This window comes from Electrona antarctica, assembly GCF_951216825.1.
Source record: "Electrona antarctica genome assembly, chromosome: 24".
Lineage (NCBI taxonomy): Eukaryota > Metazoa > Chordata > Actinopteri > Myctophiformes > Myctophidae > Electrona > Electrona antarctica.
Genome location: NC_136803.1, coordinates 27310857 through 27336590, shown reverse-complemented (window position 1 = coordinate 27336590; position 25734 = coordinate 27310857). Strand labels below are relative to the sequence as shown.

General features: G+C 44.4%; 1 protein-coding gene across 1 annotated transcript in view; it reads left to right on the top strand.

The window, feature by feature from the left end:
• Positions 1-25734, top strand: part of LOC306917443 (semaphorin-5B-like) — a 169182-nt gene that overhangs the window by 108765 nt on the left and 34683 nt on the right. Inside the window, exons 10-14 of the mRNA XM_079495669.1 lie at positions 1857-1992; positions 2474-2684; positions 4331-4553; positions 16978-17095; positions 19184-19368. Coding sequence (XP_079351795.1) covers positions 1857-1992; positions 2474-2684; positions 4331-4553; positions 16978-17095; positions 19184-19368 — 873 coding nt within the window. The remainder of the gene's footprint in view (positions 1-1856; positions 1993-2473; positions 2685-4330; positions 4554-16977; positions 17096-19183; positions 19369-25734) is intronic.

Below are 25734 nucleotides of genomic sequence, written 5' to 3'. Positions count from 1 at the left end.
AGGCCTAAATGGGTTAACCCATTTTGGGCGGGAACCCCTTTTGGTGTTAGCATTGTGTTATGCTTTAGCTATTGAAAAATAGCAGATCTACAAGCTCATAGGTCTGCTATTTTTGAAAAATCGAAGAACGACTGACATAGAAACATAGCTTTTTCAGAAAACTGTCAGGATGTAGAAGACATTTTTAGAATCTGATCTCAGGCCTAAATGGGTTAAGCTTTGTGAAAACCACAGTGCGGTTTATGTTCCACCAGAATTCACTGTACTACAGTGAAAGTTAGGCCAAAGGAAAGTTAAGGAGGCCATTTTATTGTTGTATTTGAGCGATTTTAAACCGCAAGGTTTAGCTAAAGATGCCTTAATTATTCAGGTATAAGTTCAGTAACATTTTAAACATTTTACCCGTCCCTATTTCGGGCATGTGATTATCGACTAGAGAGGAAATGTAAACAAATGCAAATCAAAACATTAAGCCGTTAGCATTAAAAAAAAAAGGCTCTATATGACACGTGGAAGTTGTGAAGTCACGTAGTGGTCTTTTAATTAACACTGACTACTGTATGAGAGAAGCTGAAATGCTGAAATAATTACACGATACGCACGCACGCACGCACGCACGCACGCGTAGTATATTCTCTCTTCCTTCCACTATCTGCAGTACATTTTGTTATCCTTATTAGGAGTCTCGACCTGGACCTGCAGGTCCATCTGCAGAATGCAACCACGAGGGCAGCATGATTAACTACTTTATGGGATATTTTTAAGGCTTCTTTTAAATTGTATTGGATTCTACAGTTGGAGATGGACAGGGAGGGAAGGGGTGATAAGGGGGGGGGGGGGGTGGGGGATGGGGGGGGTGGGGGCACAGCTTCAGTGCCCCGATTTGCGTCCAAGGATTTCGCCCATGATGTGCCCAATGAGCTGGCACGGTGGTTTTCAAAGAGGGGACCGGACCGCTGACCCTCAACGGGTCCTTGGTCGTCTTCCAGGGGGTCCCCAGCTAAATGACTGATAGTTCTAGGACCCAAATGGACCCTCATTGGTCTGTGATATATGGTTGTCCTGTGCCATGGTCTAATCTAATGCATACCAAACTGGGGGTCCAAGTTTAAGAAACACTGAGCTAGCATAAACACAGTAGAGCCCCCTGACACAATGAAAATACTTGGAGTCTCTCTTTCTCTCTCAATTCAATCAATTCAAAGCAGCTGGGCTTTATTGGCATGAGGACATGACATTTACATTGCCAAAGCAAAAGAGGACCAAAAAAACTATCGAATCAAAACAAAACAGTTTATGGAATAAAGAAATGTTGAAAACAGAGTTGTGTTACATTGCAACTCCGAAAACTATCTTACTTAAAACCATAAGGAATTTACAATAGTGCATTTACTGTCAGAAACAAACATAGTCACATAGGAAAGGTTAGTTTGGGATTAGCCTCGGAAACCCAGACGTTTTTATTTCCAGGGAGAAAAAAAAAGTCTGGGTCCGAGTCCACTTCAATACGGCATAGAGTAGCGCAATGTCGATCACTCTCTGCTGATTTCTGATCGCCTACACCTTTGTTAAATTGACGCACACACGAACACACACACTGCTCTCTCTCTGTCGCTCTAATTAATTAGTCTCATGTCGCGCAGCTGCGTCTAGATTCTCCCGGCGGATCCTGCCGGGAGCTGCCTATGCCATAGAAAGCATAGGTGGACCCAGGCTAGTTTGGGATAAAACCTTTGAAACAAGTGACAGCTGTATTTCCATGTTTTGCATTCACGTGGTATAGCATTTTGTGGGACAAAATGGCCGCAAATTATTCAAATGTATGCATCTCTCTCTCTCTCTCTCTCCCCCATCAGTAACAGCATCTCGGCCTCCGCTGTGTGCGCCTTCAACTTGAGCGCCATCACCCAGGCGTTCAACGGGCCTTTCCTCCACCAGGAGAACCCACGCACCACATGGCAGTCCACCCCCAACCCCATCACCAACTTCCAGGTAAAACCGGCTTGGACCGGCTCCATTGACCTTACCATCTTGCCATTAACCCATTTTGGGAGCCGGGAACCCCTTTTGGTGTCTTAAAACATTACGTTATCATTTAGCTATTGGAAAATAGCAGATCTACAAGCTCATAGCGCGCCACCAAGTGGCGCGCTACGAGCTTGTAGATCTGCTATTTTTTTGAAAAATCGTGAAAATGTGGCACAAATCTTTGAATATATATTCTTTCAGAGCGAACGTTTTTAACTCAAATCTTTGCTGGAACAACATATTTTCAGATGGGGGTCGGCGGCCAATTATATATTACTTTTGGCGCCCTTGACATGAACTAGTTTGAGAACCACTGATATAGAAACATTGATTTTTTTCTGAAAACTGTCTGATTTAAAAGCCTTTTTTTTGAAAGAATCGACCTCAGGTCTAATAAATGGGGTTAATAAATAACCTCCCCCCTTCCTCCTCCTCCATCCTCCAGTGCGGGACGCTGGAGGAGCGCGAGCCGGGGGAGAAGAACCTGACGGAGCGCAGCCTCCAGGACGCGCAGCGCCTCTTCCTCATGAACGACGTGGTGCAGCCCGTCAGCGTGGACCCGCTGCTGGCGCAGGACAACGTGCGCTTCTCCAAGCTGGTGGTGGACATCGTGCAGGGCCGCGACGCCCTCTACCACGTCATGTACATCGGCACCGGTGAGCAGGGTGACGTATACCAGATCCACAAACCTGTTCGTTTGAGAGGGGGCAGTATTGTTTGTGTGGGACAGCTGGGACGGACGGGGGTTAGCAACTTGTTACTTAACCCATTTTGGGGGCGGGAACCCCCTTTTGGTGTTTTAAAGCATTATGTTATACTTTAGCTATTGAAAAATAGCAGATCTACAAAGCTCATGAACTTGTGCCGCGCTATGAACTTGTAGGTCTGCTATTTTTTTAAAGATCGTGAAAATTGCTGCACAAATCCTTGAATATATATTCTTTCAGAGTGAACGTTTTTAACTCAAATCTTTGCTTCGGGGGTTCCTGGAATAACATATTTTCAGATGGGGGTCGGTGGCCAATTACATATCATTTTTGGGGGATTTTATTGTCCAAAATGGTAGTATTTTGTGCTAATAATTAGGCGCAATGTGCATTTGATATGCTAACTTTATTTTTGAACTTTGATGTCTTTTCCATAAATGGCAAAACCTCTGTGGAAAAGGAGCCTTTAAAATGATGATTTGTTATTATTATTAACCCCCAGTCTCAATGTCAAAGTCTGTGAGCGGCGAGTATACCCTCGTTCGAGTCCGTCCCCCATCTTGTCTCACATGTCTTCCCTGTCTCTGCCCTTGGTTTCCTTTCTCTCCTACACTGACATATTTCAAATAATACTATTACTAACAACAATCATCATCATCTTATAAAAAATAAATTGCCACTTGCAAACTGCTTTGAAAAAGAGACACATGGGTAGACCTCACACATTCATTTGAAATATAGCTTTTGAAGACGGGCTTTATAAATACTGTAAGCTTCACATCAGAGAGAGAGATGATAAACAAAAAAGGATATGGCGTTCCAGCACCTCTGAGGCTCTCTCACAAATTGGATTCAAATCTATAACAAGACAGAACAGGACAGATATTTTCCCCTCATGATCATCTGAATAGCGCATTCATTATGTCAATGAATAAAACATTGTAACCAATCTCTATGGTATGGAAATACAATATATAACTAGCACATTTGGTGTTGGGTAGGATATTTCCATACTAGAAGGCTTTCTTACCTTTATTTGTATAGTTACGTCCCCACCAAAGAGGTCCAGGTGTTATTTTGTGCAAAAGTGCATTATTGGCTATTTCCCCTAATATAAGCTCTCAATGTGGGTTGGGTTTTTGTGCTAATTCGCTTATTTGCATTGAAATAAGTAGTAAAGTGCGTGCTTGGGATACTATTTACATTATGAAGAGGGGATATACTGTATACTTTTTTTTTTTTTGAGCGATGGAAATAAGCGAATTAGCACAACACCCCAATGCCCCATTCAATTCAATGCAATTAAATGCAATTCATTGAGGGCTTATGGTAGGGGAAATAGCCAATAATGCGCTTTTGCACAAAATAACACCTGGACCTCTTTGGTGGGGACGTAACAACTACAAATAACATATACATCTTTCTTTGAGATTTACATTAGACATTAGATTTACATTTTCTCCCCCCGATTCCGATCTTTTGAAAAACATGTGATCGGAGCCGATTTCCGATCACCTGATCCGATCGGGACAACCCTACCAATTATGTACCTTTATAACCTGTTCCTAATAAAAAACCTATTTGACCAATCCCAGAGCACGGGACCATCCTGAAGGCTCTGTCCTCCACCAATGAGAGCCTGGGGGGCTGCTACCTGGAGGAGATGAGACTCTTCCCTGACGACGACGGCGGCGAGGGCACATCGCGACACATCCGGAGCCTGCAGATCCTCCAGGGCGACCGCTCGCTGTTCGTGGGGCTGGACGACGGGCTGCTGAAGATCCCGCTGGAGCGCTGCTCCAGCTACGCGTCCGAACGGTAGGACTCTCTTCCCCCCCCCCCCCCCCCCCCCCCCTATATCAGATCTCTGAACTGCCGAAGCAAGCATGAGGCACACGAGGCAGAAGTTCAACAAAACACGGGAGCGAGTGTTGTTTTTGTCGACTGAAACCAAGACGAAAAATGTTCGTCGACGAAAACGAAATGGAAACCACATGAAAACTAAGCTATGATGACTAAAACTAAGACTAAATATACTGACGATTTCGTCAACAAATAAAAAATAGACTAAAATGTTAGGAAGGGACTAGTGGACAAGAGCTCCAGTATAAGTAATTTTACACTTGGTTGCATGCTGAAAATAGCCGATCTACAAGCTCACAACGCGTCGCAAGTGTAGTCATTACGACGGCATCAAGGCCCGCCAAAATACATTTTAGTCGACTAAATGAACTGTAGATTTAGTCGACTCAAATGTTATGATATGAACACTAAAACATTCCAGGTGACAAAAATGTGACTAAAACTAAATGAAAACTATTCAAGATGACTATGACTATGACTAAAATCTAAATTTGCTGCCAAAAACAACAGCGGTTGGAAGGGCTAGGCGATGCCGTCGTGTGGGACAGGGTCCAGGTTCGTCGAGCAGGTGATTTTGTCTCGAGGTACAAGTAGGACCAAGAGCAGAGGTTTACAGGGAGAGGTCAGAGCGAGAATAATCGGGCCAGAATGAACTGGATGAAATCCATAGTGGTTTTGGCTGTACGGAACAGAACACAGGTCTCAGGGCGGGGGGGGGGGGGGTCTGTATATCACTGTAATTGAGTAGCGAAAGTACTGCTTTTTCTCTTGACGATTGATTTCTCGCTCTTGGTTTGAGAATACGTGTTAACTGAACTACGCAGAATGCCTAGCATGCCAGCAAGCTGGAGAGGGCTCTGTCTAATTTGTTAAATGCCCTTGAAGTGGCATCAAGATGAGTTCATTCATTTATAAATAATCTAAATGCAATCTAAGCACTCACAGACAGCTGTCTGGAGGAGTTGTTTGTAAACAGCGTTGGGTGAGAGAGAGAGAGATGGAGGGCAGAGGATGAGCACGCCTCGGTAGTTCAACCACAACTTCCAACGAGAGTGATCAGAGATGCTCCACACACACACACACACACACACACACACACACACACACACACACACACACACACACACACACACACACACACACACACACACACACACACACACACACACACACACACACACACACACACAGAGCCCTGCATGAGCCCAAAATAAGTGTAATTAAGGGTGTGTGTGTGTGTGTGTGTGTGTGTGTGTGTGTGCGTGTGCGTGGTCACGTAACTATGGATACCACACTGCAGAAGCAAGTCCAGTCTGGGTGAAATTCATTGCGCAAAATTAACATAACGCTCATAATGGTCAGGTACAGAAACGGCCTGGGCAAAACGGACTTGCAGGGCTCTAGTGTGTGTGCGTGCGTTTGCGTATGCGTGTGTGTGTGCGTGTGCGTGTGCGTGTGTTGCCAGTAGAGGTTTAGCTGGTGATCCGTCACCTTCGCCAGGCAGAGCATCAGGATAAACGGTGAAGACATCCTCCTGACATTACAAAGGAGAGCTGTGGGACTGCTTTCACATCGCTGCGCGCCGTCAGCCTGCCGCGGCGGGAAGCCGTGCGTTGAAACAGAGTCAAAGTCCATGAGCGTCTGTCTAGAGATAAAAGGAACCGAAGCGTTGTTCTTCTCTCAACTCTGTCTTTAGACCTCAGGAGATCAATCAAGAGTAAAGGGGAGTCATGGTTAACTTTTTTTTGCGAAGTACTTATATATATTCGTACCGCCCAGCTATGGGACGTTGCTAGGTACGTATATATATTCGTACCGCCCAGCTATGGGACGTTGCTAGGTACATATATATATTCGTACCGCCCAGCTATGGGACGTTGCTAGGTACATATATATATTCGTACCGCCCAGCTATGGGACGTTGCTAGGTACGTATACTCTGTGTATATATAGTGGTTGAGCCCCAGAGCAGCTTTTAACATTGATTCGGTTTCTATGCAACGCTCCGTCACCACCAGCATTATGAAAATGGCAGATCTATGAGCTCGTAGATCGGCTATTTTCAAAGGGCAGGAATGTGTGTATAATATACTGTGTATAGGGCTGGAGTTGTTAATGTAGGTTTTGTAATAATCGAAATCTACAAAGTAACTAGTAACTAAACTTTTCAAATAATTGTAGTGGAGTACAAGTGCAATATTTGCCTCTGAGATGTAGTGGAGTAGAAGTAAAAGTACTGAAAATTGTAAATGCCGGTAAGTATAATACCATAATATTGTATTTAGTTACAGTACTTAAGTGCATGTACTTTTCACCACTGGAGGGGTAGGTAGTATTAACCGTTTTGCCGCCAGCATTAATTAATCTATCTATCGTGCATTGCCACGGTTTTATCGCGCGTAACACTTGCCAAATATCCGTAACCGCATGTTACAATGACAAACTGCTGTGTGTGGTCTCTTGACCGGTTGTTGTTCTCTCGGTCGGTGGTGGAAAAACCCGACCGCGAGTATCACAGCGCCTGCTGTTGGCCGGTGAAAAACCTTGTTTTCACCGGAAACGACATTCATCGCGCCGATTTGGAGATACAGGGCTTTGAATGCAGCCCATATAATGCAAGTGGATGCGCACGCATGTTCAAAATGGCCGCGGTGGATATGTTCTCGTTCCTGATTGTTTCTGTGATTTTTGTCGGTGACGTCATGGACGCAAAACAAATTTCAGTGCAAGCTGACAATAAAGTTGTATTGTATCGTATCGTTATCACACATCAATAGCCTTGTTTGTTATCTTTTGTCACAAGGACCGTGCCAAAATGGGTACAGTATAACTTTGAAAAAGTTGAAAACATACAGAGACAAAAACGAAACAAAGGGCCGAGGAGACTCGCAATACTCAGTCTCCATTAAGGCCTGCTGAGCCTAACAGAAACATCTCCCTGGCTATAAAGCCAGATTGAAGCCAAAAGGACAATGGATGCCCATCGCTCATTTGGAGCCAACGCAGCAGAATTCACACACCCCGCCCGGACCCCCCCCCCCCCCACCCCCAAACTCACAGCACCGCAACTCCACTCAAGTCAAAAGTTTATTTAATTAGAGAGTGGCACATTTCGTGCGACGGGAAATGCTTGGCAGAGAAAATATAATTCACATTTACTACAAAGACTGTGTGTGTGTGTGTGTGTGTGTGTGTGTGTGTGTGTGTGTGTGTGTGTGTGTGTGTGTGTGTGTGTGTGTGTGTGTGTGTGTGTGTGTGTGTGTGTGCGCGTGCGTGCGTGCGTGCGTCCGTCCGCGTGCGTCCGCTTCAGATCAGATTCACTTTATTGTCACGCTTGTGCATAATATCCATCTATCCGTGTAAGCATGTGAGTGAATTAGGGGCAAAGGGGGATATTATATAGGATTGGCGTGATTGGCTACTGTATACCGCAGTATAGTGACATGTCACTCACACGGTGGCAAATTAAATTACAGGCTAATAGTCTGGAATATCAAAACGCTGTTTTTTGACTGGTAAAGAGAAAATCATGTTTTTTGCAGCATTTGTTGCATTTGTGGAAGTGAAGTGGCTTTCGGCTCTGAGTTGTGTAGAGCTTCATCCACGTGATTCAAATGTGGGGTGCGCGCCATTCTCCATAGCAGTGGTTCCCAAACCTTTTCATGTTAAGGACCCCCAAATTGACACTAATTAGCCCGCGGACCCCCATTTGAAAAGACCCCCTGTTACATTCCCTTATATGTCTAGGGGTTATTAAAGGATGCAACACGGCTGGCAAGTGAACTGACGTTTATTCACTGTACTTCAGTAAGGTTGAATACAATAGAAGAAATGCAATACAATAATTTACACAGGTATAAATATGGGAGTATATAAATATATCTATAGTCTTCTAGACCAGGGGTTCTCAACGTTTTTGGCCGGGGACCCACGGAAATGCTTTGGCAATGTCTCGGGACCCCCGCCCCGCCCCCTCCCGACCCCCAATATAAATTGACTGCTACAATAACCTTAAACCATTTTGGGCGGGAACCCCTTTTGGTGTTTTAAGCATTGTTATAATTTAGCTATTGAAAAATAGCAGATCTACAAGCTCATAGCGCGCCACCGAGTGGCGCGCTACGAGCTTGTAGGTCTGCTATTTTTGAAAAAAAATTATTATTATTATTTTTTTTTTTTTAAATAATTTGGGGACCCCCTAAAATAATTTGGCGACCCCCCGAGGGGTCGCGACCCACGGGTTGAGAACCCCTGATCTAGACAACCATGACGTACTACTAGTGATAGTTTAGTGGGTTTTCCAACCAATAAACAGGGCTGAGCACTCTGCTCGAGCCGAATGTTACAACTTAAAGATCATGTTATTTAAATTATATAAAGACCAAAAATGGCTGTATGGGGCAACCCAGAGAATCAAACAAAAGATTACTTTACCTGATCTAAACACAACAGAACCCTCTACCTAAACCTAGCCAACAAAAGGAAAAGGGTTACAAATAAGACTATATAAGCTCTCTACTCTAACTTATGCCTAACAAAAGAATGACTGTTACAAAAAGCAAGCTCCCATACTCCTTTAAATTATACCTTACAACTTAATCCATAACGTAAGTATAATTCATTGTAACATCAAATGCTGAGACAGAGGCATACTAAGACACTCAGGGTGCTCTACACATATAGAGTTCCTAGTGTTGACTTGTTAGACCATGAATGTTTCACAGCTCCATGGTCAGAGTGTGCACCGTATGACAGACGGAGACACAATGCCAATGAGCTCAAATCACAGCTGCGCTTAAGTAGGCTTCCACAGGCTGACCCTCTGCTTGATGATAGGCTCACGGTGACGAGGTGGGCAGGTGGATGGTTCTCCGCCTCCGAGCACAGCAGCATCAGCCAGACCTGTGACTGAGAACTTCATTCAGCACTCTATACCATACAACAGCATGTGACTGACAAATAACCGTATTACCATAATCACTGTATACTATATATATATACATACAATCACCGATTATGTAACACCCCCATAAGAGAAGATTATCTTACGACTCTAACAGTGATTCTGAACCTGTTTCATTTCAAGGACCCCTAGTTTGACATGAATTTGGCTACAGTCCCTCATTTAATGGCATTTCTATCTCTGGGACCCCCAATTTATATTGTAAAATCAATGTTAATTTAACTCTGAGAGTGTACAAATGGAACCAAACGGACCCGTATGGGTCCGTTTGGTTCCATTTGTACACTCTCAGAGTTACAGTCCCATAAGGGTCCATTTGGTTCCAAACTATCATTTAGCTGGGGACCCCCTGGAACTCCCTCAAGTACCCCTGGGGGTCCCCGGACCCCACTTTGGGAACCACTGCTCCATAGCATTGACTTGGAGACTCGATTACCCAGCAGCCTCAGAAGCGAGCGTCATTTCTTTTTCTTCACCCGATCCAAACGTGTGACGTGTCGCAAAGTATCGGCCCCCGAAAAACCTCGTAAATCTTAAAAGTGACCGAAATCGGTCAATAAAACAAATCATCATCATCACCTTTATTTATACTCGGAATACAGTTGAGGGCAAGCCCTCATTTTCAATGTAGCCGAGGTTTACAATACACAAAATACAGTAAAAAAAACAATACATCAAACAACATTATAAATCAGGATAAATTACAAAGGAACTTTATACAGAACAACCATCAGTAAAATAGATCAATTGAAGCAGGAGCAATCACGGTGAAAAATATTCTGGAGCATTCCTTTGAACTGACCGAAGGATGGCAGGGAGCTCAGTTTTAAAGAGTTTTGGAGTTCATTCCACAAAGTTAATTTATTTAAGAAATAAAAGGTGACTCGGGGAAACTCGTCGTCGGTCGAGGTCTTCATCGATAAAGTCGGGGAAACTCGGTTTCTAGCAGTACAAATATTAAACTAACGATGGACAATGTTCAGATTCAGATAAATCATGACCAGTTATAGTATACAACCAGTATTACAACCCAAGGTTCTAACCAAAAGTTCAACATAACTTTAAACAGACCTATCCGACCTTGTTTATTATGAGGAGCCTGCCCCCCTGGGCCAACAAGCAGACCCTTGAAAGCATGTTGTTTGTTATAGGGCTTCCTCCAACTCCCCGGGACGCCTCTCGTCTGCTGGGGTTTTATGGTCAGTGGCTGCCGCCAGTCAGCCAGCATGGCGGTTCTGAGGGGGAGTGTGTGCCTGGGGGGGAGAGGGGGGGGGTGGTCTACTCTGGATCCGTTCTGAGTGCGTTCTGAGTGAATTCAGTGGTGGAAAAAGTACTCGATTGTTTTTTTACTTAAGTGAAAGTACCAATACTGCAATTTAGAACTATACTTCGTTACAAGTAAAAGTACGGAATTGAAAATGTGCTTGAGTAAAAGTACAAAAGTATCGGCATCAAAACGTACTTAAAGTACTAAAAGTATTCATATTGCAGAATGTCCCATTTCACAAGTTCAAAATGTGTAGAAAATCTATTGAAAATAGCCGATCTACAAGCTCACAATGCGTCGCGATGCGACGCATTGTGAGCTTGTAGATCGGCTATTTTCAAATGGCCAAAATGTATATACGTGTAGGGCTGGAGTGGTTAAAGGACCACTTCACCACTTTTCAACATCTCTTCATATAATTGGTCCTCACTAATGTTCATGATAAAACACCACAATTTTTTCCTACTCAGTCTGTGTCTCATAGGAGGGCTTTGGGCAGTTCGGACACGTGTCCACCAGTGACATCATCATTAGGCAGAATTTTTTTAAAACAAGATTTGTTTTAAAATATATTTAGATTTGTATTATCGTGAGAACGATGGCTTCAACTTTTGCATTGTAACCATCGATGATGTCACTGGTGGACGGGTTTCTGAACTGCCCACAGCCTTCCTATGAGACACAGACTGAGTAGGAAAAAATGGTGGTATTTTATCATGAACATTAGTTAGGACCAATTATAGGAAGAGAAGTTGAAAAGTGGTGAAGTGGTCCTTTAATGTATGTTTTCTAATCAAAATTACAAGTAACTAGTAACTAAAGTTTTCAAATAATTGTAGTGAAGTACTGAGATGTAGTGTAGTAGAAGTAAAAGTACTGGAAATTGGAAATACTCAAGTAAAGTACAAATACCTCAAAATTGTACTTTTTCCACCACTGAGTGAAGTACACGAGGCCCTCGGCCGTATAGTCGTCGTCTCTTTGGTATTCAGGCTGTACGTCGTGTTATACTGACCCCTTTGATGATCTCCAGGAAATCCTTAGATCTCAGCTTAAGAGCATTCGGGGAGGGGGCGGAAAGCAAAGTTAGATTTTCTTGCGGAAATTTTATTCAGAGGGCCCACTTGTGTGTGTGTGTGTGTGTGTGTGCGTGTGTGTGTGTGTGTGTGTGTGTGTGTGTGTGTGTGTGTGTGTGTGTGTGTGTGTGTGTGTGTGTGTGTGTGTGTGTGTGTGTGTGTGTGTGTGTGTGTGTGTGTGTGTGTGTGTGTGTGTGTGTGGGGGGGGGGGGGGTCTCCTTTAAGGAGCCTCAAGTCATTTTCTTCCCTCGACGCAATTCAAGGCTTTCACGACAAATTCTCTCCAAATCCCTGCTTGACTTGACGTGAACAGGGGGGGGGACTCTTAAACATCCGTCCGTCTGGCCGTCCGTCTGGCCCTAGGAGGAAAAAAAGGAGTTCGCTGGCTCCCCAGGTTGAATGTGAGCTCTTCCTTTCAACAGCTGGCACATTTGGGGGGGGGGGGGGGGGGGGGGTGAATGAAAGAATAAAAAGAAGAACTCGTTTTCATGTGGGTATATATACTGTATGCGAATCATCTGGCAGACTCCCTGAAGTGTCGCTGGCTTTCCAAGGGCCCAGACTTAATAGCGTGTCAGCGTTTCGCCGGGTAATTGGACTGAATGACTGCAGCTGAGTGCAGCCGGCATCCCTTCCATTCCCTGCGTATACCACTGCACCTGTCTTATATCGCAGGGGAGAGAGAGAGAGAGAGAGAGAGAGAGAGAGAGAGAGAGAGAGAGCGCCACAAAACGGGATTCCAAAGGAAATGTTTTTTGATGTTTAGTTTTTTTTTACGGAAATGGTGTGTTATAGGGTGTTATAAATTGGAGACAAGGAGCGTTCGGAAGATGTACTATTTTCTGTTTTGTTTGGAAGGTGGTGTGTGTGTTTGTGTGTGTGTGTGTGTGTGGGGGGGGGGGGGGGGGTGTTGTTATTCTGTATACTTTTTGCTGTCCTTATTTGACTCGAGCAGAGAACTGACAGAGCTGCTATCTTAGTTATTAGTTGCGCAAGCAGAGCGTGCAAGTACTGCGATCAGCTGGGTATGCATGTATGTATGTCGGTGTACTCTGCCGGGCAATAAGGGACCACTGTTGGGGGGTATGTATGCATGCATGTATGCATGCATGCATGTCACGGTATGTATGTCAGTGTCCTCCAACAGCCAATAAGGGACCACCGTTCTTGGTGAAGAAACTAAGGTACGTTTCGGTCAATAACGGGTCTAAAGTATTTAGAATAGCAGAGAGCTCTCTAGGACTTGGAGCAGCAGTCTTACCCAGACAGACAGCAGAGAGCTCTAGGACTCAGAGCAGCAGTCGTATACCCAGACAGACAGCAGAGAGCTCTAGGACTCAGAGCAGCAGTCGTATACCCAGACAGACAGCAGAGAGCTCTAGGACTCGGAGCAGCAGTCGTACCCAGACAGACAGCAGAGAGCTCTCTAGGACTCGGAGCAGCAGTCGTACCCAGACAGACAGCAGAGAGCTCTAGGACTCAGAGCAGCAGTCGTACCCAGACAGACAGCAGAGAGCTCTAGGACTCAGAGCATACATGGCCTACTTGTGTGCAAGGCGCAAGTTGGCAGAGAGAGAGAGAGAGAGAGAGAGAGAGTGAGTGGCCGATCCATGCTGCTGCTGGAATTGTACTTTAGTTCTGTTCGTCTATGGAGTTAGTCAGCAGGAAAGCTAAGAGGAAGACAGTGAACGAGAGAGAAAGGGGAAAGGAGAAGGAGAGAGAAAGAGAGAGAGAGAAAGGGGAAAGGAGAAAAAGAGAGAGCAACTTTGGCATAAATCTGACCGTGGGCCAGACAGTGCAGATTCACGTGGGTTCTGGAGGTGAGAGTCCTGTCCGCTGTGGTTTGTTGAACGACGCTGCTTCCAAAATGAGAAAATGTGGGCTTGGAAATTGCTTTCATCTGTGGCTCCGTGCCAAAACTAGCCAGTGTGCAATTCTTTATCCCTTCATCCTCCTCACCGAGTCTGGTGCTGGCAAGGAAGCAAAGAAGCAGATGCCACATGGAGATTGGAGAAGGCACTTTGGTACAAATGTGACCGGTGTCCAGCATGGGTACTATGGCATGGTTTCAAGTGTAAAGTGACCTTGACCTCTATATAAGCACTGTTGTTTTGACCAGGAAATTGATTTATTGCTTCCCCCTCTACCCATTGCCTCTGCCACATTGCTGTGACCAGCGAGTCATCTGTGTGATGTTGTTAATTTATGATGTATCTATGACTTATCTATGACATATAACTCCAACTTTGGGCAAGGTGATCACGGGCCCATTGACTATAGAATTAAAGTAAAGATATACAGTAAATGTGTGTGCGTGCGTGCGTGCGTGCGTGCGTGCGTGCGTGCGTGCGTGCGTGCGTGCGTGCGTGCCTGCCTTTTCACATTGGCCTGTTATAGCGCCAGCAAACAAGTGGACTTTTTTGCAAAACACATTTTTGGAACAAAATGCCTCAAATCATCCAATTGCCATCCAAGGCGTGAGAAGAAATGGCACGCTTTTCACATTTTTTTAATCTATTTCTAGGTACTGTCTTTGCTGCTCTGTTTCTTATTTCATTGTTGGTTTACCTTTGATTGTGATGTTCTTGTTTTATTCCTATTATTTTATTGTACAGCACCTTGTAACAACTGTTTTGAAAGGCGCTTTATAAATAAAATTACCTACCTACCTATTATAGCACCACCAGGAGGCCACACAACCTGACCTGACCTGGCCTGGTGGAGACCTGTGCCCCGAGGGGCACGTTATCTAGTTGTCAATGGCATTGTGTTTCATCGTAAAAAGCTGTAGCAGAAGGTGTAGAGTACGTAGCCCAGAGGGAGATCCACATGCTCTGGTAGGATTTGCGGTAAGGCCAGGCAGGGAGGGCCCTTGGGGTGGTTTTATAATGCTTCATTATAATATATAAAAGCACTACTACACCCTCTCTGGGCATTTGTCCAACAAACACACTTCCTGCACTCAGAGGTGGTTAATAATGATAATAGAATCATGATCCATTCAAGTTTACTCATCTTACAGCATGGAGTAAATGTACTTCAATATGCTCTAATAATTTGAATAGTGTGGCCACTCTGCTGTACCTTTGAGTGATGGAATACTTCATTAGTCAGAGATGTAAACCACGCGACGTGAGGTCCTTGCGACTTGTTTCCATCGTGGTCCTGCTGTATGTATTCAATTCATCAGAATAGCATAAAAAAATCACACCTGTGTGAACTGAGTGGTGCAACTCCCCTCTCCCCCTGCCCCCCCCCACCCCCCCCCCCCCCCCTCTCTCTCTCTCTCTCTCTCATTAGCAGGCAACAGTGCAGCACTATCTCTCTCTCTCTGTTTCTGGCACAACAGCGCCACTTTTGCCCCTACTGGTACTCATAGTCACACACATAGTCACACACATAGGTTAACACGGACATTGCTGTTCCTTGGAAATTGAAAATAACACAATAATACATGCCTTCGACGAATACAAAAATTTACAAATGGGAGAAAAAGGAAAGGCTTTACCTGGACATTGCATTTGCCTCTCCTTGCGGTCTCCGTATAGATAGTTTTTCAGGCCAGAGTTGAAAGACACCAGTGATTGACATCGTTTAATAATGAAACGATGTCAATCACTGGTGTCTTGTGGAAATGTGGAATTCCCTGACACCATCAATTAAACTTTAATTGATGGTGTCAATTGGTGTCAGGGAATTCCACATTTTGGGGGCAGAGTAGTAGAATGAGAATCTCCCCAAATTCCCCATGTCTGTTCTGTCGTTGGGTAGTTAGTTGTTGTGTGCAGTTTGTCACAATGTGGTATTCAGTGGCGAAGCTGCACAACACAGGCTGACTGCTTGTGTTCATCCGTGTCCATGAGTGTGGTGACGGTCTTTTTGTCTCCTCTGAACAAATAGAAATTCATCCTTATGTCAAGTCCCGCCCCTGGTTGTGCCCCTCTTTGCATGCATTGGCTGCCGTTTTTTTGGTTGGACAAAAACCCTTTCTCTCCATCCACTACCAATGAAATAACGTGTTTTTCAGTTGCTTTGTATTGATATTCTGTGCATATCATTTTGTATATATCTAGACACTCTTTTGTATATTCGCGCACGCACGCACGCACGCACGCACGCACGCACGCACGCACGCACGCACGCACGCACGCACGCACGCACGCAAATACACACGTGCATGCACATACTTTCTACACAGACACAGATGTATAGGCAGTTTTATGTGCACATTGCATACATGTACAAACATGCACACGCACACACACACACACAAATAAACAAATCACAACAGGAGAAAGACCCCTTTTACAGTCTTTGCAAGGCAGGGCTGTGCTATAAGGCTGTGCCTTTTTTTCCCCGATAAAGTTCCATCCTCCCACTGCCACCGAGGGGCTTTCCTGGAACCCTGACAAGCTCACCTCTTTCTCAGTGTGGGTTTATAGATTTAATGACCCTAAGGCTGCAGCCAGTCTGTGTTTGTCTTGTGACTGGCTAATCTGTTTACTAGTGCAGGGCTCAACTCATTTTCACTTCGTTAAAGTCGTAGCGGCTTAAATGGAAAAGGACGGTGGGGGGGTTGGGGGGGGGGGTGGAGTATTTGCCGCACGACGTACCGCATGAGCACATGTCTACCGTGTTTTTACGACCGTTCCACATATCCATCAATTGGTAAATTATGTACTTAAGCACTTACGTTTAGGTAATGATGAAACGATGAATTTGCAACCATTTTGGTACAGTATGTAGCTTGGTTTATAAGAGTCCTTTTTTTTCATTATAGAATTATACTACTTTCTAAAAACTTGACCATGGAACAAAGAAAGAAATGTATACTACTGCTGGAATTGACTGTCAGCAGTGGTGTGCACAGATAGACACTAGGGGGTGCTAGAGCACCCCCTGCCCTTTTGGCAGTCTATAAATCTCACACTATTAAGGCAACCGGCCGGTTCCACGTGCTGCACAAGGTGCCCTTTTTTCACTTGAGCACCTGCCCCTCTAAATGTCTGTGCACGCCACCGACTGTCAGTAGATGCAGTAGATAACGTCAGCGTGTGTTCCCTGGTGCTACAGGGACTGTCTTGGAGCGCGGGACCCTTACTGCGGCTGGGACAGGAAGCAGAAGCGATGCACCACCATCGAGGAGAGCTCCAACATGAGCCAATGGAGCCAGAACATTACAGAGTGCCCGGTAAGACTTAAACGACCATATGGTGGTCTGGCATGTTTACTAGAGATGGGAAATCAAAGTGTTTTTGTGAAAGTTGCATTATCATCGCATTTGAATGCATTTTAACCCATTTTGAGCGGGAACCCCTTTTGGTGGTTACATACATTATGTTATAATTTAGCTATTGAAAAATAGCAGCTATTTTTGAAAAATCGATAAAATGTGCCTCAAATCTTTCAGAAAATTGTCATGATTTAGAAAACCTTTTTTTTAATTTCGACGTCAGGCCTGAATGGGTTAAAGTGTTGATTGTCTGATGAGGAAAACAGTGACTGGAAAAAACGAAATTCAGCCACCCCATAACGGGGTGCATACTTAGTTTAGACTAGTCATTGGTTAGACATGGGTTAAGGACGGTTAGGTTTAGGTGTGCTGCCCCGTGGGAGGTTAGGTTTAGGGTGAGGGTTTGAGATAGGTTGTAGTTGTAGGACTAATGACTGGTCTAACCAATGACTAGTCTAAACCAAAAACTGTCTAAACTAAGTACTGCACCCCCCTATAACGCATGACGACTTAATCGTTCAGTGGTGTTTAGTCAACATTGACTAAATTATTCTGTCCTAAGTTTCTAATTTCTTGGAATTATTTTTAAACAAATGCAAACAAAAAAACAAAATTGGCGTGGCATCTTGGAATTCTGTTCCAGATGCACTTGTGACATCAGTCGTCTATGACAGATAATTCCAGACACGCACGCACGCACGCACGCACGCACGCAGGCTTCTTGCAGAGCCACGCCATATAAATACAGCCATTGAACAGGACACATTGAATTATGGCTGAAGCTATGAATAGACAATGACACTTATTGACGCCGGCGCGGTACTCTAAAAATAGTATACGCCCACATACAGTACAGACCATCTCATTGAAGTGTCCCTGCACGACACACTTAATGACGTTTAGAAGATTTAGAACACTTTCCTGGGGGTCTTTGTGTGTGTAATAATGTGGTTTTAGATATTTTAGATTTTAGCAGTGTCCATGATGTCACGGACACTGCGGGCTCACTTCCTTCCTGGACTACAATTCCCATACTGCTTTGGTGCACTGCTCCTCCTTGTGGATAGGGGGAGGGCTGTCTTACTGAGACAACATGTAGTCCAGGCTATAGATATTTAAAAAATCACACCCGTGTGAACTGAGTGGTGTAATATAGCCTGTCTAACGTAATGAAATCATGTTTGACGTAATGAAATCACACCCGGGTGAACAGGGTGAACATAGCAACCATGCTAATTTTTTCTGCACAGATTAACAAAGCCAGTTGTAGGAGTGGTTTACACCACTCAAAAATCATGTCTGACGTAATGAAATCACACCCGGGTGAACAGGGTGAACATAGCAACCATGCTCATTTTTTCTGCACTAACAAAGCCAGTTGTAGGAGTGGTTTACACCACTCAAAAATAGATGCCTCATTGGCCGCTGCAGTTCGTTGGAGCCATGTGTGTCGACGGGAGGGCGGAAGAATTTACACTGGTACGCCGTAAGAGTGGACGACACACTACGTCACGCTGCCACTCAAGTGACTACTGGCCAATCACAGCGCATCTTTTCCGGGACTTATCAGACCCGAACATGCGCTCTGTGACGCACGCACTTGCGGGGCTTCGCAAGGAATCTCGGGATTTTTTTTTTTTTGCTCCTCCCTTGAGCACATACGCTCCACAGCCAAAAGGGGCATCTACCTTTATATGTCTATGGTCCAGGCAGGAAGTAAGTGAGCCCAGTGTCTGTGACAATGGACACTACTAAAAATCAAAAAATATCCAAAACCACATATTACACACATAGAGACCCCCAGGAAAGTGTTCTAAATCTTCTAAACGTCATTAACATATATTTTTTGCAAAAAGAGTGAAGTGTCCCTTTAACCTGTAACAACCTCCCAACGCTCATCATGACCATCAGCACTCGGTGCCGCGCTATGAGCTTGTAGATCTGCTATTTTTCAACAGCTAAAGTATAACATAATGCTTTAAAACACCAAAAGGGGTTCCCGTTCTGAATGGATTAACACCCTCCCCTCCCCTCCCCTCCCCGCAGGTGAGGAACCTGACGCAGGACGGCAGCTTCAGCCCCTGGGCGGCGTGGAGAGCGTGTAACCATGACGACGGCGAGGGCTCCAGCAGCAGCTGCATGTGTCGCGCTCGCTCGTGCGACAGCCCCGTGGCTCAGTGCGGAGGGGCGGCCTGTAAGGGTCAGACCATCCAGGTGGCCAACTGCTCCAGGTGAGGTTCACTTCACACACAAGCCCATGTTTTAACCACATTTAGAGTTCCAGACCCACAGGAACGCACCCAGGGTGCCGGCCCGGTTCCGGCGAGCCACCCCGCATCCGAAACGGTAGAGAAATGACCATGTGGGGGTCCCCGGGCCACATAGCTCCGTAAGGGAGTGGTTGCGCCACTCAAAAATGGGCAACGTTTTGGGGGCAGTTATTGTTTCATTCATTTTGTATACCTTTTTGCAGTGTTGAGTCTGGTAACGTCGATAAGTCTCTTTTTTTTTTTATATATATAATTTTTATCCCACGATTTTGTAACCCAGTTTTTTCACCCAGTGCCAATTATCTAATGTAATCCTGGGCGCTACACTTCCTCTGCCAACCTGGGGGGGCAGCAGACTGACCTCATGCCTCCTTTTATGCATGAGGAGTCCAAGCTGCTTCTTTTCACCTGACAGGGGGGAATTTCCCTGGCCGGTCATAGCGCGTGGAAGGAACACGTTATTCCGACCAGTTCTTTTCCCCTCCATCAGGCGCCCTGGCTGGCCAGAGGGAGGTAGTTTTAGAGACCAGGATTACTGCATGTTTTTGTGAGGGTACCTACCCTAGGGGACACGGGGAGAACATGCAAACTTCACACAGAAGGGCCCTTTTGCCAACCCCACCTCGGGTATGGGCACTGATGACGCGGAGGAGGGAATACACCCCCAGCGCCCACAGCGTCCACCAGCGGGAATCGAACCCAGGACCTTCTAGCTGTGAGGCGACAGCACTACCGACTGTGCCACCGTGCCCCCTACGTCGATAAGTCTTATGTAGAGTTTGTTGTCGTTTCTCATTTATCCAATTGAAAGAAGGAATTCCTCAGCTGAGGAAGGCCCGCCTGCAGGCCTAAACGCGTCCACTGGCTCGTCAGAGGTAAATAAACATGTGAAAAAGGACATTCATTGAGTGCTGGCATTCCTTCTTTCAATTGAGTATCTTTGAGCCTTGCACCTACAAGGATTTACCCTTCTAACCCATTTTGGGTGGGAACCCCCTTTTGGTGTTAGCATTATGTTATGCTTTAGCTATTGAAAAATAGCAGATCTACAAGCTCGTAGCGCGCCACCGAGTGGCGCGCTACGAGCTTGTAGGTCTGCTATTTTTGAAAAATCGAAGAACGACTGACAGAAACATAGCTTTTTCAGAAAACTGTCAGGATGTAGAAGACATTTTCAGAATCTGATCTCAGGTCAAAATGAGCTAAATTGGAGTGTTGTGGGTTTTGTCTGCTTCGGCGGTCTTTGTTTCTCTCCGTTTCTCATTTATTGACAGCATCTATCTACTGTGATGACTGTGGAATAATAATAATAATAATAATAATGCTGTATTTGGATTCCGGGACATTCGTTTTTCCGCTTCCTGAGCATTTTTCTCCCTCTTTCTTATCAATTACAAAGCTGAGCGAGCAGCACAGGGGGCTCCGCAGACAAAATGGCAATGAGGAAAGATATGAGAGCGAAGGTTGTAGAATTTTGATGATGATCATTTTAATTCTTTGTGATTTGGACAGGACCTACAGCAATAGAATATCTGTTATTATACCACAGGTCGTTTCGAGGAAGCAATCTGATTGGTTGAAACGGCCTTCTAGCCGTGGGTTAAACCAGCACCATTCACCACCTAATCAAAGCAAAGAATTCAGCTGCTCTGTTTTCCCAGAGCGCTAGCAAACTCGGTGGCTAGGCTAGCTAGTTTCTTGGGACATTTGTCGTCGTAGTGACTACATCTGTCATTAAAAAAATATTTTTTTTCAGCGATTTTCTTAGTTTTAAGGGTAACTGTTGTATAATTGCAATATTACACTCGAGGGTGTGGTTTAACGTGATTATTGCCACTTCAGTGATGCTTGCGGAACTCGACTTCGTCTCGTTCCTTACCGCATCACTGTCGTGGCAATAATCACGTTAACCCACACCCTCTCGTGTAATATTGCTTAATTCTTACGTTGCCCACATCTAACAAGGGCCATTTCTGTACAATTCCACCGGTTAGAATATGTCTTATTGTCTCCACCAGGCCGAAGGCCTGTCCAAAGAATCACTACAAATTGGTACCCAGTATCTCTGTGGTCATTAGACCAAACGGGTCTGTGTCAGACCTTTCATATTCCATCTTGATTGGCTAAGATTGGCTTCCAAAGTTTCCAGCTTGGTCCAGCTTTGAACAAAATGCCTCAAGTCATGAAAACAGAACTTTGCACGCACGTTGCCACTAGGCCCAAGGAAGAAATGTCACGCTGCATTTTTCAAATCGCTCAATCTGCTATTTTCAAAAGATTTCCGTACACTTCAAACGGGACATTCTGCACAATAAGTACTTTCTACTTTTGGGGCAAATACCCCCAGAATCTCCCCGAGAGGAGGGGGAGGAAGAGAGACTCGATAGGACAGATTCAACGACAACAACAACGACAGAGACACAGACGCAGAGAAGGCTTCCTTGACTCAAATACACCAGAGTAAAGGCTAAGTGTGGACATGGACAGACACATGCACGCCGCACAGACCAACAGTCTGGGTGGTGAGACGTAGGAGGACACTAGGCAGGAGGCAAACCATAGTCCTATAGAGACCTCTCAGTGCCTGATGTCCCCCAAGAACACACAAGGCAGAGAGAGCCTCCTGTTAGTTCTGGCATGAGAGAAAGGACAATGGGCGGGTCCGCGCGCGGGGGGGGGGGGGGGGTGCCCTGGGCGCGGCGGTCGCTGGGGTGTGGCCAGCACTGGTTTGCTGCAACCTGGCCGGCAGCTTCTGCCTTACCCTGTTGGCCCAGGTGTGGCCAACACTATAGCTGGTGCTGGTTGCGCCTCGGTGATGGCTGCGCCCGGGGCGCTCTACCGTGGATTTGTCTAGATAGCTGGAATCCTGGAGGAGAGGCCGAGAGGGCCAGTGACTTGGCCAATCACTGGAGGAGAGGGCCAGTGACTTGGCCAATCGCTGCTGACCCGCCGACTGGAGAGTGTAATGGTCGAGGGTCGAAACACTCTGAGAAGGTTGGAGACCACCTGATGACCTCTCTTCCAGGCTTCCAGGCTTCATCCATTAGGAATGGATTATAATCGCATATTTGATGTATTTTTCAAACTGAAACATACCAATACTTTCGCACTTTTACTGAAGTACATTTTGAATTCCAGACTTTTACCTGTAACAGAGTGTTTCTACATTGCAGCATTGATACTTTTCCTTAATCCATTCTGGGCGGGAACACCTTTGTTTTAAGCATTATGTTATGCTTTAGCTGTTGAAAAATAGCAGATCTACAAGCTCATAGAACTTGCAGGTCTGCTATTTTTGAAAAATCGTGAAAATGTGGCGCAAATCTTTGAATATATATTCTTTCAGAGCGAACGATTTTAACCCAAATATTTGCTTCTAGGGGGCTCCTGGAACAACATATTTTCAGATGGGGGGTCGGCGGCCAATTACATTTATCTTTGGGGGTCCTTGACATGAACATGTTTGAAAACCACTGACATAGAAACATAGGGATTTTCAGAAAACTGCCATTGGATTTTTTTGAATTTTCATGTCATATGAAAGCAGGGAATCATAGCTTCAAATTGACATATTGGTGGTTCAGTTTGACCCACCAGTTTTGGAGATATGGCTTATAGAGTAATGTCTTGCAGAAAACAGCGAGTTGAGAAAACAGGCTTGAAAGGTTCACTTCTGTGGTCTCTAACATTACACCTAGCTACTAGTTTGGGCATTTATTTCGATTTCAGCTCTGACACTTATTTCAGACATGCTCTAGTATGTGAAGAGTCTGCCTGTGCTATTAACTCATTTTGAAGAAAAAAAAAAGTTTTTCTCTGGTGAAAAGCTGTAATTTGCGCGATGGCAGTCTCTCAGTCAAATCTGGTCACATTTGTATAGAATCGTCCTCAGGTCTAAAACATTTGAGTACTTTATCCTCCTACCTTTATAAAGCTGTGCTAAATGGATGCCTGATGGCTCAGCCAGTTACTACACACTGTACAGATCTATGCTTCTCGTCATGATGGCAAGGAGCATAGTTTGAATCCTACGCCTGTCTCGTCTTGCATGTCACTCCTCTCTCTCTAATCCATTTCCTGTCTCTCTACATCTCTAATTATCTAATAAAGCATAAAGAATCCGTTCAATCTTCTAATAACCTTTAGTCTTTTTACACTATTATATTCCTTTGAATCTCCTGACATTTCTCGACTCCCCTGACAGCCTTAAGTACAGCGAATCAATCACCTCAATCATCTCTAATCTTTAGAATAATCTTCCCAACGTTCAAATGTGCCTTTTCGGAATGACCTGCCAGCTCTTTTAACCCATTTTGTGCGGGAACCCCTTTTGGTGTTTTAAAGCATTATGTTATACTTTAGCTGTTGAAAAATAGCAGATCTACAAGCTCATAGCGCGGCACGAGTGCCGCGCTATGAACTTGTAGGTCTGCTATTTAAAAAAAATCTCAAATCTTTGAATATTTTAACTCAAATCTTTGCTTCTGGAGGAGGGTCCCTGGAACAACATATTTTCAGATGGGGGGCGGAGGCATATTACATATCATTTTTGGGGTCCTTGACATGAAATATTGAGAACCACTGATACAGAAGCATAAGGTTTTTCAGAACTGTCATGATTTTGAAGACATTTTTTTAATTTCGACGTCAGGTCTAAATGGGTTAATGCCCCCCCCCATTCATCACTGCTCAGTCTGAAATATATAGGAATAATTTCCCTACAGTGATAATTTACTGTGATAATGGATTCAACGATTCACCAGAATAGAAGAATCCATAATTAAACCTGACAAAGACGTCTGACAGATGTATAAATGTGGGCTGGTTCAGAACCCTCCTCGCTGCCATGTGAAAATAGTTGGACACTACTTTCCATCCTTGCCCATTAATTAACCCATTTAGACCTGACATCGAAATTTAAAAAATGTCTTCTAATGTTTCTATATCAGTGGTGCTCAATATTTCATGTCAAGGACCCCAAAAATTATATGTAATTGGCCTCCGTTTATGACATCAGGAAAACTCGTGCCGTTTTATTTTCGTCTTTTGATGAGGTTTATAAAGTAACTATTTTGGTCGGAGATGTACTGAAGCAGGTACCACGGTGTTCCCAACTCTCGCGGGGACAAGCTTTGCGAGGTTTCGTTTGTAAACAAGTCGCCACGCTGTTTAACCCATTTTGTACTGAGTTTGATTAAAAAAAGGCTTCTAAATCCTAAAAAAATCTGAAAAACCCATGTTTCTATGTCAGTGGTGCTCAACCTTTTTCATGTCAAGTACCCCCAGAATTATCTCTATTGGGCCACAGACCCCCATCTCAAAATATGTAGTTCCAGGGACCCCCCAGAAGCAAATATTTTAGTTAAAAATGTTCGCTCTGAAATATATATTCAATGATTTGCGCCACATTTTAACGATTTTTCAAAAATAGCAGATCTACAAGCTCGTAGCGCGCCACTCGGTGGCGCGCTATGAGCTTGTAGATCTGCTATTTTTCAATAGCTAAAGTACAACATAATGCTTAAAACTTAAGATGCACCCAGCTGCAGCCTCGCAGACGAGCAGTCCAAGTGTCTTCTAAAGTGTCTCCCTCAAACACGTCCATTGTGTATGGTTTTTAGCGACAGGCGGACGACATCAAATACGTTTGTTTACATCCATGGCATTCCAATGATACGCTTCAGGAGTGGGTGTATACAGATTTGGACCAATCAGATCGTTTTTTTACTCACCGCGAACAGAAGTTCGCGTAGGCAGGATCTTCTTTCTACACAGACTAGTCAAAACAATACAACGTTGACATTTTTTATTGTTGAGTTTTCAATGAGTTTTCCTGATTCCTGTCAGAATCAGCTTTTGTTGTGGTCGCTTATGTGCTAAAAGAGTGACTTTGAGAGCTGTTTCCCCGTTACAATGGAAGTCTATGAGAGCCTATTTTTATTTCTTTTTTTTTTGTCATCAACGTTTTTTATGGATTTTACAATAAAGCATACAAAATACACATGACTTACACAAAACAAAAAACAAACAAAAAACAAAACTAGCAGTCAAAAAAAAACCCCCAATGGACAACACCCCTCCACATTCTGTTGTTGACAATAGTGATTATCCTATTTTTATTTCTAATATTTGCTATTAAACTGCACAACGGAGCGAAAGAATTCATGGAATGGACTAGTTTGCTCATAACAATTAAGGTAAGAAAACAAACCCTCTTTCTGGTCCAAATAGATCGGCTATTTTCAGCAAGTGTAAAAACAGTCATTACGACGGCATCGACGCCCACCAAAATACATTTTAGTCGACTAAATCACCCATAGATTTAGT